Genomic DNA, 12,034 nt, shown 5'->3' with positions numbered 1-12,034 from the left:
ACAGTCGTCTGATCTTAAATTGCTTGGATACTCGTTCTTTGCAAATTTTGAAACACAGCTTGACCTTGATTGAACTAAAGGTATATATCCATTGCGCCGGGCCCCGGACCTAATACATGATGCTTTTGACTTGCCCGAAGAACGAAAGAGTTATACACAAAAAAAGAGGAATGATCAAATCCGTGATCATTTGCTGGCTTTCTTGGCCGGCTTCTTATCCTTCTTCGCCCCGTTGCCCTTGGCCACGGTCTTCTTCTCTTCCTTGGTCTTCTTCTCTTCCTTTTCCGCTGTGATTGGCTTCTTTTCTTCCTTGGCCTTAACTTCCTTGGTCACAGTCTTCTTCTCGCCTTTTGGCTCATTAGTGGACTTCTTTGAGGTAGTTGGCTTAGGCTCTTCTCCCTGGATTGGAGCCGATGTTTCGCTTGTCTCCTCTGACACCTGTGCCTTGGTCTTCTTAGGCTTGTTCAGAACACCCTTGGGGTTGAGACCCTTGCGGCGTAGACGGTTGCGCTCGGCACGAGCAATGCGCTCGACGTCCTCGGGATCCTCGAACGCGGTGAATGCACCCCCCTCGAAATCAGCGGCATGTCCGTTCTCATCAACAATGGGAGTACGGTCAACGACCTCCTCATCATCCGAGGACGCGGCTGAGGAAGCAGTGCGAGCCTTCTTGGGGCCCTTAGATCGGGACTCTTTATCCTCTGACTTGGCAACAGGGGTCACGGCAGTCTTCTTGAGCTTGCAGACATAGAAACCATCGACGTTCTCGCGGTGCGGGAAGTAACGGCGGGTGAGCGCCATCTTAGGATCGAAAGTCTTGCCCATGTAGCTGAGGAATCCAGGGCTGCCGAAGCTACCGAGACCAGTGTCCACAATTTTGACATTGGGACGCTTACGAAGCACATACTGCACGACAGCCTCGTTCTCTTCGACCGTCACACTGCAAGTAGAGTAGACAACGTATCCACCGGTCTTGGAGGCGTGATCCACGGAGTCAATTGCAGCCAAAAGAAGCTGGCGCTGCATGTGGGGAATAGCAAGGAAATCACGCTCATTCTTGGAAGTCTTGACACCGGGATCCTTCGAGATAACACCAGTACCAGTGCAGGGAGCATCAAGCAGAACACGATCGAAGCCACCCATAGCCTTGGGGAAGGCAGTGCGGGCATCCATGTTCGTCACAATAGTATTCTTGCAGCCAAGACGGTGGATGTTACCAATCAAACCCTTGGCACGAGGCTTACTGGCATCGTTCGCGACAACGCATCCAGTATTGCGCATCAAAGCAGACATGTATGTTGTCTTACCACCGGGGGCAGATGCCATATCGAGGACACGCTCATTAGGCTGGGGAGCGAGAGCCATGACGGGAAGGAAAGAGGAGGCTGCCTGGAGAATGTAGTGGCCGGCGAGGTACTCGGGAGTGGCACCCAGGGGGACCGGGGACTCGAAAACCTGTAGGCCAACCTTGGACCATTTACCAACGGGCTCAAGGACAACACCACGGTTGATAAGGGCTTGGGCGAGTGATCGGCGGTTGGTTCGCAGGGTATTGGTACGGATAACGACAGGGCGAGGGGTCTCGTTGGCCTCGAAGAACGCAAAGGCTTCCATAGGAGTGAACAGGTTGAACAGCTTCTCGGCCAAGAATCGGGTATAACCATAGTAAGTGCAGATATCGTCAAGAAGGAGATCGATGTAATCAGTACGTGACTTTCCGGGTTGGCCGAGGGTCTTCAGATCACCCAGAATTCGAATGGTGTCTGTGATACGCTGGCGAAGCAGCTGCAGGTCAGGAGCGAGTCCCTGCTGGTTTTGGTCGGCGAACACGTCGGGTGCAGCGATGTTGGTCTGCAGGGCGGCCTCCTGCAATTCCTGCTCGGCCTCTTCGTTCTCCTGCTCCTGCTCGGCATCCAATTTCCGCGACAGACCCTCGATGTTTGCGGCGGTCAACCTCTCCTCGGCCTCGGAATCCTCGTCGTCAGAAAACATGGCTCCACGAGTTTGGCGCTCCTCGTCAGAATCAACAACTGAGTTATCATCCTCCAGATCCGACAATCCTTCGACTTCATCATCGCTATCCATTGAGCCTTCACTGATCCCATCAAGATCATCGAACTCATCGTCATCCTCCATATCTTCGTCATCATCAGACATAGGCACAGGAATGGGCTTCTTTGAGGCCGATGGCTGCTTCTTCGGCTGGGGCTTTGGAGGTGCATCATTGACCTTCTTCTTCTTAGGGGCTTCCTTCTTCGAGCCAGCCTCATCGGCATCGGATCTGCGACGCTTTGCTGGTGCAGGCTTCGGAGGCGCCTCTGCCACGCCAGCCTTGCGTTTCTTGAGCATAGTGATTTTTGACTCGTCGAGCGGGGCCGGAGGGCCCTGCTTCTTCATACGGCGACCAACACCCATTGTGAAAAAGTGGTGTGTATGGGGATGTTTATGGTGTTTGCTTTCTTCGGAGCTACGATTTCTTTCGTTCTTTTTTTTTTCTTCAGGCGGTATCGGATGGCATTACCAGGAGAGCAGAAGGCGGTGTACTATGTACCTTGGTGCCTCATCAACCAGGTGTCGATATCTTATCGGCCTCAGGAACCCACCTCGTGGACAAGCTCCAACATCCACTACTCCAACAGCGATTGCCTGGGGTCATTTTCTCTCTCATCTTCTTTGTCCTCAAGATCTCTAGCATCGAGTTCTCTAATCATTCGTCATGTCAGAACTCACTTTTACCAAGTCATTCCTGTCCACGTTGGACTCGCGCCCTATCAAGCTTCGTGCTGATCATGTCTTCGATCCAGAGCAGATCGGACTACGAGTTCCTGTAAGTCCTGATGAGAGCATAGTATGACATCAATGACACACAAATCTCGTCCTAATAAGAATCCTTCATCAACTACAGTACACTCTCCCCCGCCTTTCAGCCCCGCACCCCCCGATGCCCAAGAAGGTGAAATCAACACATGCACCAGGCTCATCCAAATCAATCACCGTCCGTGTCAAGTCTGCTCGCAATCCTGCCCTGGAATTCTCCATCTCGAATACCCCTCTCTCGACCACCTCGATCCAGGATATTCGGGATGCCGTACGCGTGCGCATCACCGATGCGCAGGGAGGCCAAGTTCCGCTAGACAAGATCAAGGTCCTGTATAAACGAAAGCCAGTGACTGGAACTGCGAAGACATTGGCCGAGCTATTGGCAGATGAGCCGGCGATTCTGGCAGGCGGCAAAGAAGTTGAAATCGGGGTGATGATTATCGGTGGCGCCCAGGTGGTTGAGCCTACTGTCGCTCAATCAGAGGTGACGGAGAAGCCAGATCAATCGTCGCCCAAGGTCGCTGTAGGTCCGAGTGGTGAAGAGGTATTGCGTACAGAAGCTTTTTGGGACGACCTGCAGGGCTATCTCCAGCAGAGATTGAAGGACGAGGCAGAAGCAAAACGATTGAGGTCTGTATTCAAGGAGGCGTGGAGCTCAGCTAAGTGAGAGTATGTTCACAGCACAGCACAATGTCAGAAATAATGATAATTCCGAAGTATGCCTCCATCTACTAATTGTACAACACATTCCATTTGCTATTTCGGCCTGAGAAGGGGGTTGGCTTGATGTACGATTTGAATTCGAACGTTGTACACACAACATGAGCCATCAGTGTCCGAGGCAGAGTCCAGACACATTTGAGTAGAAAGAAAAGCCATCCCCAGGCAAGCAATTGAAAGCATCTCAGACTGCACTAGAGTTTATCAGAAGAGTAGATGAAGCAGCATTCGATCAGGATCTGTTCGAAGGATTGAACATGTATCAAAGAGTTGAAGAGAACAAAACATCCACGCACCCCAGGGAATCTTTGTCAAACGACATGTTATCAGCGAAAAAGTACACATGTTGGAAGGGAAATAACAAAAAGAAAAAGAGCAAAGTCATGTAGGAGAGTATCATATGCCAGACAGCTTGAAAGAACACCATTGCAAATGCTCGAAAGAACTGGGCCGACCAATCGCTCATCCAGTTCATGGGATCATACAGGAAACGACGAGCAAACGCGAAGAAATACACACACAGGTATAACGCAAGAAGAATCATACACGGAGTTTCATTTCGTCGTTTCAATCATCGGGAGAAGACCTTGACCACGCCATCTCCGCCACCGCCGACAACCCAGCGGCCATCACGACTCCATACCACAGCACAGACTCCTTCGCCACGCATCAGTCGGTGGCTTGTCAACTCCTGTGTGCAGCTACGCTTCTCAAGGTTCCAAAAGCGCAAGCTTGCATCATGGCCGGCCGAGACGAGCTCACGCCCATCCGGAGACAGCGACAACGAGGCTATCGCAGCGGGATGAGCGAGCATTGTGTATGTACATTGGCCTATATTAAAGATTAGCGTATTGTGGGGAATATGGGGGGGGGCTTTGGATGCCACATACCACTGTTGGCATCGAAGAAGCGGATGTATCGGTCTTCGTAACCGCTAATGATTACACCCTCTACACTACTTGATCCAGTAGCTCCGTGAACCACTTCTTCCTCAGTCATTGCGCGATTGGGATCAAGATTGGCTGTTCCATCAAAGCCAATAGTTGTGGCGACGACAGAGTTCACCCCGGTGGAGGGTGTGCCGTCGTAGGTCTCAAGACTGGCCATGCCAGCAATTTCTTCGCCAGTTCGCGTGTCATAGACGAGTATAGAAGCATCCGAGTAAGAAACGACGAAGTTGACGCCTGCAAGAGACAACGGGCTAATACATGTAGGAGAAGGAGAATCCGTGCGACTGATGTGATGGACAAGGCTGTAGTGGAAAGCTGTGGTTGTAGCGACACTGGGTTGAGGAGAGGATGGGAAGTTGGAACCGGAGGATATCGAGTTCGCCCGCCGACTTCCACCTTGACGGCGATTGCCTGCCGGAGGTGAAGAGACTTGAGGAGGAGCGCTAACAGCCCAGATCAAAATACGGCCATCTGCTGCACCGGAGGCCAGTAGAATTCGATCCGATCCACCATAATGGCCGCTTGAGTCACCGAAGACAGAACCCACGGTCCCAGGAAGAACACAGAGTCCCCAAACTGCATCTGTATGCCCGTCTAAGGTAGCCTTGGGATCAACTCGCCCACGTTCCCATACACGCACGCTCGCATCTTGGCCACCTGAAAACACCCATCCATCACCCAAAACACGACCGCCATTGGATATGTTTTGAGCTGGTGAGCATGCGGCTAGGGAAGTCACAGCGCCTTCGTGTCCGCGATGGGTGAAGTAACTTGTGATATCCAAATCATTACTGGAGCCTGGGCCGTGAGCCCCAAAGCCACCATAAGTAGCTGGGATGATCCATCGCTTTATAGTTCCATCATCGCTGCAAGTGCAGATCTCGGGCTCTGATGGGCTACCGCCACCAGTGAAGATGACAGACCGGATCACATCCAAGTGGCCACGCAACGCAAACCGGACTTTAAAGTTGGAATCTTGCTGTTGCCCAATGCTCGCGCCCGCCTCCCGCACATCAATTGCACCATCGCTCTTGCGCCTTGATCCCGAACTCTTCCTTCGGTGCGGCAGAGACCCGCCCTTAGTCGACTCAGTGCGCACAAAGTTGGCGTTTGGGAAAGCATCAGTATCGGGACGATGAGGTGGAACGGGCTCGGTGATAACCGGTTCTTGCTCCGCCGGCTCATCAAAGTTCCATCCATCCACATCCTCTGTTCTCTGCTCTGCGAGCTTTTGTGGGTTCGTGTCCTCTTTGACAGCCACCTGAGTGCCTTGGGCCTCATGTGTCGGCTTGGTTCGATCATCCATTGTACCTTGTTCGTATACCTGAGTTCGATTTTCGATCGTCGCAACGGGAGCTTGCTGCGGTTCGGTTGACCGTCGATCCATGGAATCCCGAGGAACATATTGGTTTTGGGCGCGAGACATGGCATTATCAGAGTAATGATTCGACATAGGTTGGTGGTTTTGTAGCACCATTTCGCGCGCCATGGCGTGATTTGCCTTCTGACGTTGTTGCTGAAGGTAAGCCTCCTCCAAGTTCTGTTGCGATAGCTGTTGATTGCCATAAAGCTGGCCTGACATGTCGGGGTCGCTCACATCAGGAGGTGGGTGAGAGGTGGGTATAACATGGTACGCGATTTCGCGAGAAGCCTTGGACAAATAGCCTCTGACTTTATCGATGTCCTCCTCATCGTGGCCTTCGTGATGGCTTTCGTTGTCAGGCTCTTGATCATCCTCATGGTCCGTGCTCGGTTTAGGGCGTTGCGCTGATGAACCACTGAATTAATCCTCACATGTTCCGTCCTGATATATAATGGAATCACATACCTTTCAGGAAGTTGATACTTTCACGTGCTGCCTCTTTGGGGTCCTTAGGGTCGTCGATCTTTTCGTTGTTGGAAAGCTTCTTGGCCTTCTCCCTTTCCCTCTTCAGCGCGGTCTCCATCAGCCGGACATGTTTCCCAAGGGACTCATGCAGGCGCTTGCTTGTGCGTAGATCACCTTCCAATCGGCCAATGCGGGACTTCATCTCTGCCCGCTCAATCTCCCATGCATTGCGGTCGCGCTCGTGTCGATGCCATTCTGTCTGAAGGAAGCGCATAACGCCTAGAAGATATAGATGTCAGTCAATGGCAGGCAATAAACTCAGGTGAGGCCGCACTCACCCTGCAATGTGTATTCTGTTCCCTGTGGACCATTCGAACCATCCATGGCTCCGGGCATTCCTCCGATCCCAGCCATGGCTGATGGAGATTGCCAGGACATGAACTAACAGACAATAGGTCGAGGTTCAGAGGATCAGGGGGGAGTTTAGGGAGTACCGAGGACGGAAGGCGAGAACAGGCTGTAAATTAGGTGTGGACAAGGTAAGGGTGAGCTCTGGTTTCTCCTGACCCCGATAAATCGTGTCCGTAGTAAGCGAACCAAGTCTCCTAGTGACGACGGCAAGGAACCACGTTCCACCCCGAGTCAGCCTGCGGATAAGGGGCCCTAAGGAGGAAGATCCAAAGGGAAAAGACCAAGATCGAGCGAGGATATGAAACTTTGAGGATGAAAGTACCTTCACGTATTGTTATGGTGAAGATTAGCCTCGGGGGGCTGTTGACCGCCTTCTATATGGAGAAGGTTGACCTGCACGCATGGACCTGGAGATGGGAATCGGAGGGAGAATTGGGAGCACAATGTAAGAGATGTTGATAATAAAGATCCATATTCGATAGGCAATCACAGAACTCCCGTTTAGAACAGTAAATAGGCCAACTTAGCGTATCTTGAGCGCCTCGGTCTTCGGGTACCTAGGTATCAACTACTATATACATTCATAGTACGGGTCTGTATACCACGCCGCAACCTCAAATTCGAGCGCATGAATCATATCTATATTATATCTCGAATTGGCTATTGGGCTCGTTCGACTTGATGCCGAAGTTGATTGCTAAGCCGTTCTTATGACGTTTAGCTTCTTCTCACGTACCTATGTATTGGGGTAAGGTTATGCATCTATATATAACCAGTGCATGGATATCACAGAGACAATTCAACCACTTCTCAGGTCGAAGTGAAGCAAAAGATTCCCCAGGCGATACGGTGAGCGCGATACAACCCTTACAGACGTACATCGAGCAAGGAAGCAATGGGCTCAAATATTGAATATGCTCATGGTCTCATACAATAATGAATCATGCTATGGTGCATTGGGACCGTCTAGAACTCGAGTTCTTCTACCTCCATCCCACAGTCTACGCACGCCTTGATCCCAACTCCGGTTTCTGGGTTCTCAACAGATCGGCCCCATTGATGAACATGTTTCCGCCCAGACCCTAGATCGTCACCAAACTCTCCTCCTGAAGCACCTTGCCGATTGCGTCGGTAGGCCTCCACACGGGTGCGCTTCTTCAAATCTTGCAGCTTGGTTTTGAATTTGGCTTCTCGTCGCCGTTTTTTGTCATTTTCCCGCCGCTCGAATTCGGCATCCAGCGCATCCGTTGAGCCCCATTTCTTATCAGAAAACGCATACTCTTCAATCTGATATCGCAGATATAACATCATGCTATTCCACGTAGACTTGTGTGGATTGGGACGCTCAAGGCGTGGGAGAAGTTCTTCGTCTCGAAGTTCGGCTGAACGCAAAATAATTAGCAACGCTCGATCTTGGATGAGTCCCAGGTACTCACGATCTGTCAGGAGATAATCTTCTTTGGCTTCCGTCTTGGTCAATAAGCTGTATTTCTCGGGATATTTCTCCTTGCAGGCATGACAGATACAACATTTTAGTTCTTCTTCCCATTTCCAGTCAATTTCGAGACTGCCACATTCGCGGCATGTCTTCTGTGTGCTTTTATCATCGAGGACACTTAGACCTGGCTCAAAGGGTCCCTCCCGATTCCGTTTCAGTGATTGAAGTATCTGGTGGCGTTCCCATTCCTTCTGCGTCATATGTGCTGGTTTCTGCACTTCCTTTCCGTCTGCTACATGCAATTGCTTGTTGAAAGGATCATCCTCCTGTGTCAAGAACCCACCCTTCGTATCGGTCATCTTACTAAAATCATAGTCGACGTAGCTTGCGAAGTTGCGAGCAGGCTTAATAGAGTCCAGTGGGCGGTTTGAAGAGGAGGCGTCGCGCATATTAGCGGGCTGGTTGGGTGCTGCCATCGAGGCGAACGAGCGCTTGGTGCCCGTTGCGGGCTGGGAAGAGCTAGCAGCGGCTTGGGCTAGTTCGGCTTCACGCTGCTCCCGAAGAGCTTTAGCTTTGATGCGATTGAGTTCCTAGCAACAGGATAGTCAGTTTAGATTGACGACAGATGATCTTGATATTTTTGCGGGACTTACCATTCTCCGTTTCTGTTCTGGAGTCAGAGGGCTGCGAGGAAGCTGCCCCGGCCCTGCGGCCTTAGATTGCGCCAGCGGGGTGGAAGATCGTTCTCCTGACATTATGAGATTATCTTTTAAGGGCAATCACGTTTGTCCTTTCAAGATCGCGAACCACTTGACTTGAGCAACAAGGCGGAAGGCGGCAGAACCCCGATCTGCCCACATCACATGACGCAATCTTTGACCCGACGTCATTGGCGCATTTTAGAAGTAAACAGCAACACTTACTCCGTAGGTAGGTTCAACATTTGGAGGAATCGGCCTGCAACGGCAAGAAATTGATTTCAGCCGAGAAGCTATGTGTCTGCAATAGGCAATTCAAACTCTTCTTCTCGGTCCTGGCCATACAAAACCTCACACACGCCTCCAACCGGCACGTCCATGACCGCGTCGGTTCCCTCACTCCAAATCTCCCGCCAGTTGACCTTGCGATTTTGGGGACCCATTATTTGGTAGGATGTTGCACCGGGCTTCATCTTAGTGGCACCACCCGGGCGTCTTCGTGCCTTTCCATCAATCACCGATACATTCGCAACTTCATCCACAATGTTCTCGATGCTGTGCATGGGCAAAGTAAGATAGCCTGTATTATACGTGGCAAGGGCAATATAAATGTAAATAAGTAGCATCACCAACCATGCAGGGATCGCCAGCGACCACCAGCGATTGGGGTAATAATAGATACCGAGCTGATGAAGGAATGGTGACGGGAGATAAGACCATAGGAGATAAAACACTAAGTTCGTCGGGTCAGTACGCGCAAGACAGCGGGGAGCAGTGCAAGGAACTATCCATGGGACTTACAAAAAGCCAACGAAGAAGCCAAGTATAACACGAAGCCATAGTATTCATAGGTAGGAACCTTCGGACTGGCGCGTGGAACAGTAGTTGCACGACGGGCGGACTTGGCAACTGCCGCCTCAGTATCGTTGGGGGTTTCTACATCGGAGCTATCCGGGGTCGTTGGGCGTGATGTAGTGGTTGAGAAAGGTGGCCGCAGAAGCGAAGTGAGTGAGGGCGAGGGTGGTAGAGGGGTGGGTGGGCGATTGTAGAACGGAGGCGCAAATGCATTGGGCCCATGGAGAGAGCTGGAGGACTGGCGAAATGGATGATGCCGGTCAATATTATCAGACGAATCATCGGAGTCTGTATCGGAGAACGATTGATGTTCTAGCGAGTAGTGCGACTGGAAATCTGCATCGTCCTCCACTTCGATATCCTGATAGCCGAGGGAGGTAACATTCTCCTCTTCGTAACTCTCTTGGGGTTCATCTGGAGAGAGGGGATCTTCAGCTAGCAGGGGAGGGAAAGGCTGCTTGGCCTCAAAGGACGAATTGAACGTCCCTTGTGCTGCGTTCTCCATAGTGAAGTGACGAAGATGAAGTCGCTTTCTCCCCTTTTCTGCAATCAGTGGCGTTCACCGCCCGGATCCACCTCCACATGCCCCACCGTTTTCCACTTCCGTATGCCCACCTGGGCAGGTACTTTTGGCCTTTGGACATTCAACGTCTGATGTTGCCCTGAACTCGAAACATTGACTATTTCAAGGTTAGCATTAGCAGTGATTATCGAGTCTACTACATGATCCAGCGGTCCAGAAGGTTCTGCTCTCGAGGGTAATCTCCAGAATCTACGGAGTACATACATACATGTGGACATGTCACATCACGATGTCATATACGGCAGCCCTATATACTTGGAGAGTACATAATGGAAGCTTAGCGGTACCCTCGGATTGAATCAGGGACAGTTTCTTCCTGGATCTTCCCACCAGGACTACATATATGTAGTCATAACAACGATATGTCAGTTCATAGGGACCTACCTACATGTACTTAATCTTGTCGCGGGGATTTGTGGGCGTGTTTAAATTGATGCTCAATATATCCGCTGCGTTGTGTGTTCTGGTTTCCCCTAGGGCCCTATTGATCGATATCCTTGCCGGTATTTGAGAAATTTGTAGTGCGATGATTCTGATAAACGGCATTCCGCACTTTGCAGCCAATGTTGCTATATCGGCTGTATTTATCTCTCAAGGCAACGCGGGGGCTGCGGCCCTGGAGTTCTTTAAAGTGCTGCCTCTTCATTCTTACAACGCTGAGCAAGGGCTTTCAACTATGGATCCTATTTGAATGGGACTCCAATGTCATTCAATTATGAATCATCGTGTAGCCCTTTGTTTTCGACTCGGATTGCTTCCGTCCACAACCCGGCCCACTCCCGAGCTCCGTTTCTCGGCCCTCGACAGCGAGCCCCCCAAATTTGCAGGAACTTGAAATATTGCTCTGGGCTGGCTCATTGACCTGAAACTTCACCCGCGGGGTTTTCTTTCTTCTCGCACACATTGCCGCCATGAACACCACTGAATTAGAGCATATCCGCGGGGTTTGGGAGCGAACCAAACATGAAAGCCCCATCTACCGCCTTCTTCTCTCTGATGTCGATATCATCAATGCCACTCGTGGTCAGATGCAAGCCAGACTTAAGCTTACTGCGGAACACGTCAATTCCCGGGGTACCATTCACGGCGCGGTCTCGGCAGCCATCATCGATTGGGCCGGGGGCATGTCGATAGCCACGCATGGATATGAGAGAACAGGCGCTAGCATCGATATCCATGTCACATATCTGTCAACTGCAACCGTCGGGGATACACTGGACATTTCTGGTGTTGCCGATCGAGTAGGAAAATCAATGGCCTTCACCACCGTCAGAATCGCCCGAGTCGTTGACGATGAAATCGGCCCCTTGGTCTCGAAGGGTTCCCACACCAAGTTCCTGCCTGTATCCAAGGAAAACCGTGCGCCTAAGAGTGAAACTACGCCCTGATACAAGATTTGGTTGTACATATCAACCACAGCGTTGCTCTTTTCTCTTTTCTCTTGTTTTTTGTTTTTTTGTTTCTTTGTTTCTTTGAACTATATCTTCGCAATGTCTCTGAATCATGTCCCTCCCATCGAAGGTATAATACCACCATCTATGATGGCCAGCCACACACTGAAAGATTGTCAGAATATCTAAATTAGGCTTCACTTCGGCTTGACACTTTGGATGCGATAGATGTCACATCGCTGAATGAACAATCGGCACCTACCAGAAGTTTGAGCTGCCGATGTTGTTACATGTACGCAGTAAACAGCACCCCCGGCATTCTAGGTCGGTATAATAGATG

The 12,034-nt window shown here is 50.9% G+C and overlaps 6 protein-coding genes across 6 annotated transcripts; 2 read left to right on the top strand and 4 right to left on the bottom strand.

The window, feature by feature from the left end:
• Positions 1-186: 186 nt before the first annotated feature.
• On the bottom strand, positions 187-2,415 carry N7457_001946 (rRNA (cytosine-C5-)-methyltransferase NOP2; the record flags this gene model as incomplete). The annotated part of the gene is made up of 1 exon (XM_057172992.1): positions 187-2,415. The coding sequence occupies one exon, from the start codon at positions 2,413-2,415 to the stop codon at positions 187-189; it is 2,229 nt and encodes a 742-aa protein (XP_057036895.1).
• A 301-nt stretch (positions 2,416-2,716) lies between these two features.
• Positions 2,717-3,487, top strand: N7457_001945 (uncharacterized protein; the record flags this gene model as incomplete). Its single annotated transcript, XM_057172991.1, has 2 exons — positions 2,717-2,827; positions 2,906-3,487. The coding sequence occupies 2 exons, from the start codon at positions 2,717-2,719 to the stop codon at positions 3,485-3,487; spliced, it is 693 nt and encodes a 230-aa protein (XP_057036894.1).
• Positions 3,488-4,111: 624 nt separating this feature from the next.
• N7457_001944 (cell differentiation and development protein Fsr1) lies at positions 4,112-6,759 on the bottom strand (the record flags this gene model as incomplete). Its single annotated transcript, XM_057172990.1, has 4 exons — positions 4,112-4,371; positions 4,431-6,257; positions 6,319-6,597; positions 6,657-6,759. Coding segments are annotated over 4 exons (2,469 nt in total), but the record flags the coding sequence as incomplete, so codon positions are not given.
• Positions 6,760-7,695: 936 nt separating this feature from the next.
• On the bottom strand, positions 7,696-8,922 carry rad14 (DNA repair protein RAD14; the record flags this gene model as incomplete). Its single annotated transcript, XM_057172989.1, has 2 exons — positions 7,696-8,757; positions 8,821-8,922. The coding sequence occupies 2 exons, from the start codon at positions 8,920-8,922 to the stop codon at positions 7,696-7,698; spliced, it is 1,164 nt and encodes a 387-aa protein (XP_057036892.1).
• A 236-nt stretch (positions 8,923-9,158) lies between these two features.
• N7457_001942 (uncharacterized protein) lies at positions 9,159-10,225 on the bottom strand (the record flags this gene model as incomplete). The annotated part of the gene is made up of 2 exons (XM_057172988.1): positions 9,159-9,598; positions 9,667-10,225. The coding sequence occupies 2 exons, from the start codon at positions 10,223-10,225 to the stop codon at positions 9,159-9,161; spliced, it is 999 nt and encodes a 332-aa protein (XP_057036891.1).
• Positions 10,226-11,214: 989 nt separating this feature from the next.
• N7457_001941 (PaaI family thioesterase) lies at positions 11,215-11,691 on the top strand (the record flags this gene model as incomplete). The annotated part of the gene is made up of 1 exon (XM_057172987.1): positions 11,215-11,691. The coding sequence occupies one exon, from the start codon at positions 11,215-11,217 to the stop codon at positions 11,689-11,691; it is 477 nt and encodes a 158-aa protein (XP_057036890.1).
• Positions 11,692-12,034: the final 343 nt, after the last annotated feature.

The sequence above is a fragment of the Penicillium paradoxum genome (genome assembly GCF_028828445.1).
Source record: "Penicillium paradoxum strain IBT 22861 chromosome Unknown utg000002l_segment0_segment0, whole genome shotgun sequence".
NCBI lineage: Eukaryota > Fungi > Ascomycota > Eurotiomycetes > Eurotiales > Aspergillaceae > Penicillium > Penicillium paradoxum.
Note: the sequence above shows the minus strand (reverse complement) of the source record. Positions and strands in the feature narration are given on the sequence as shown.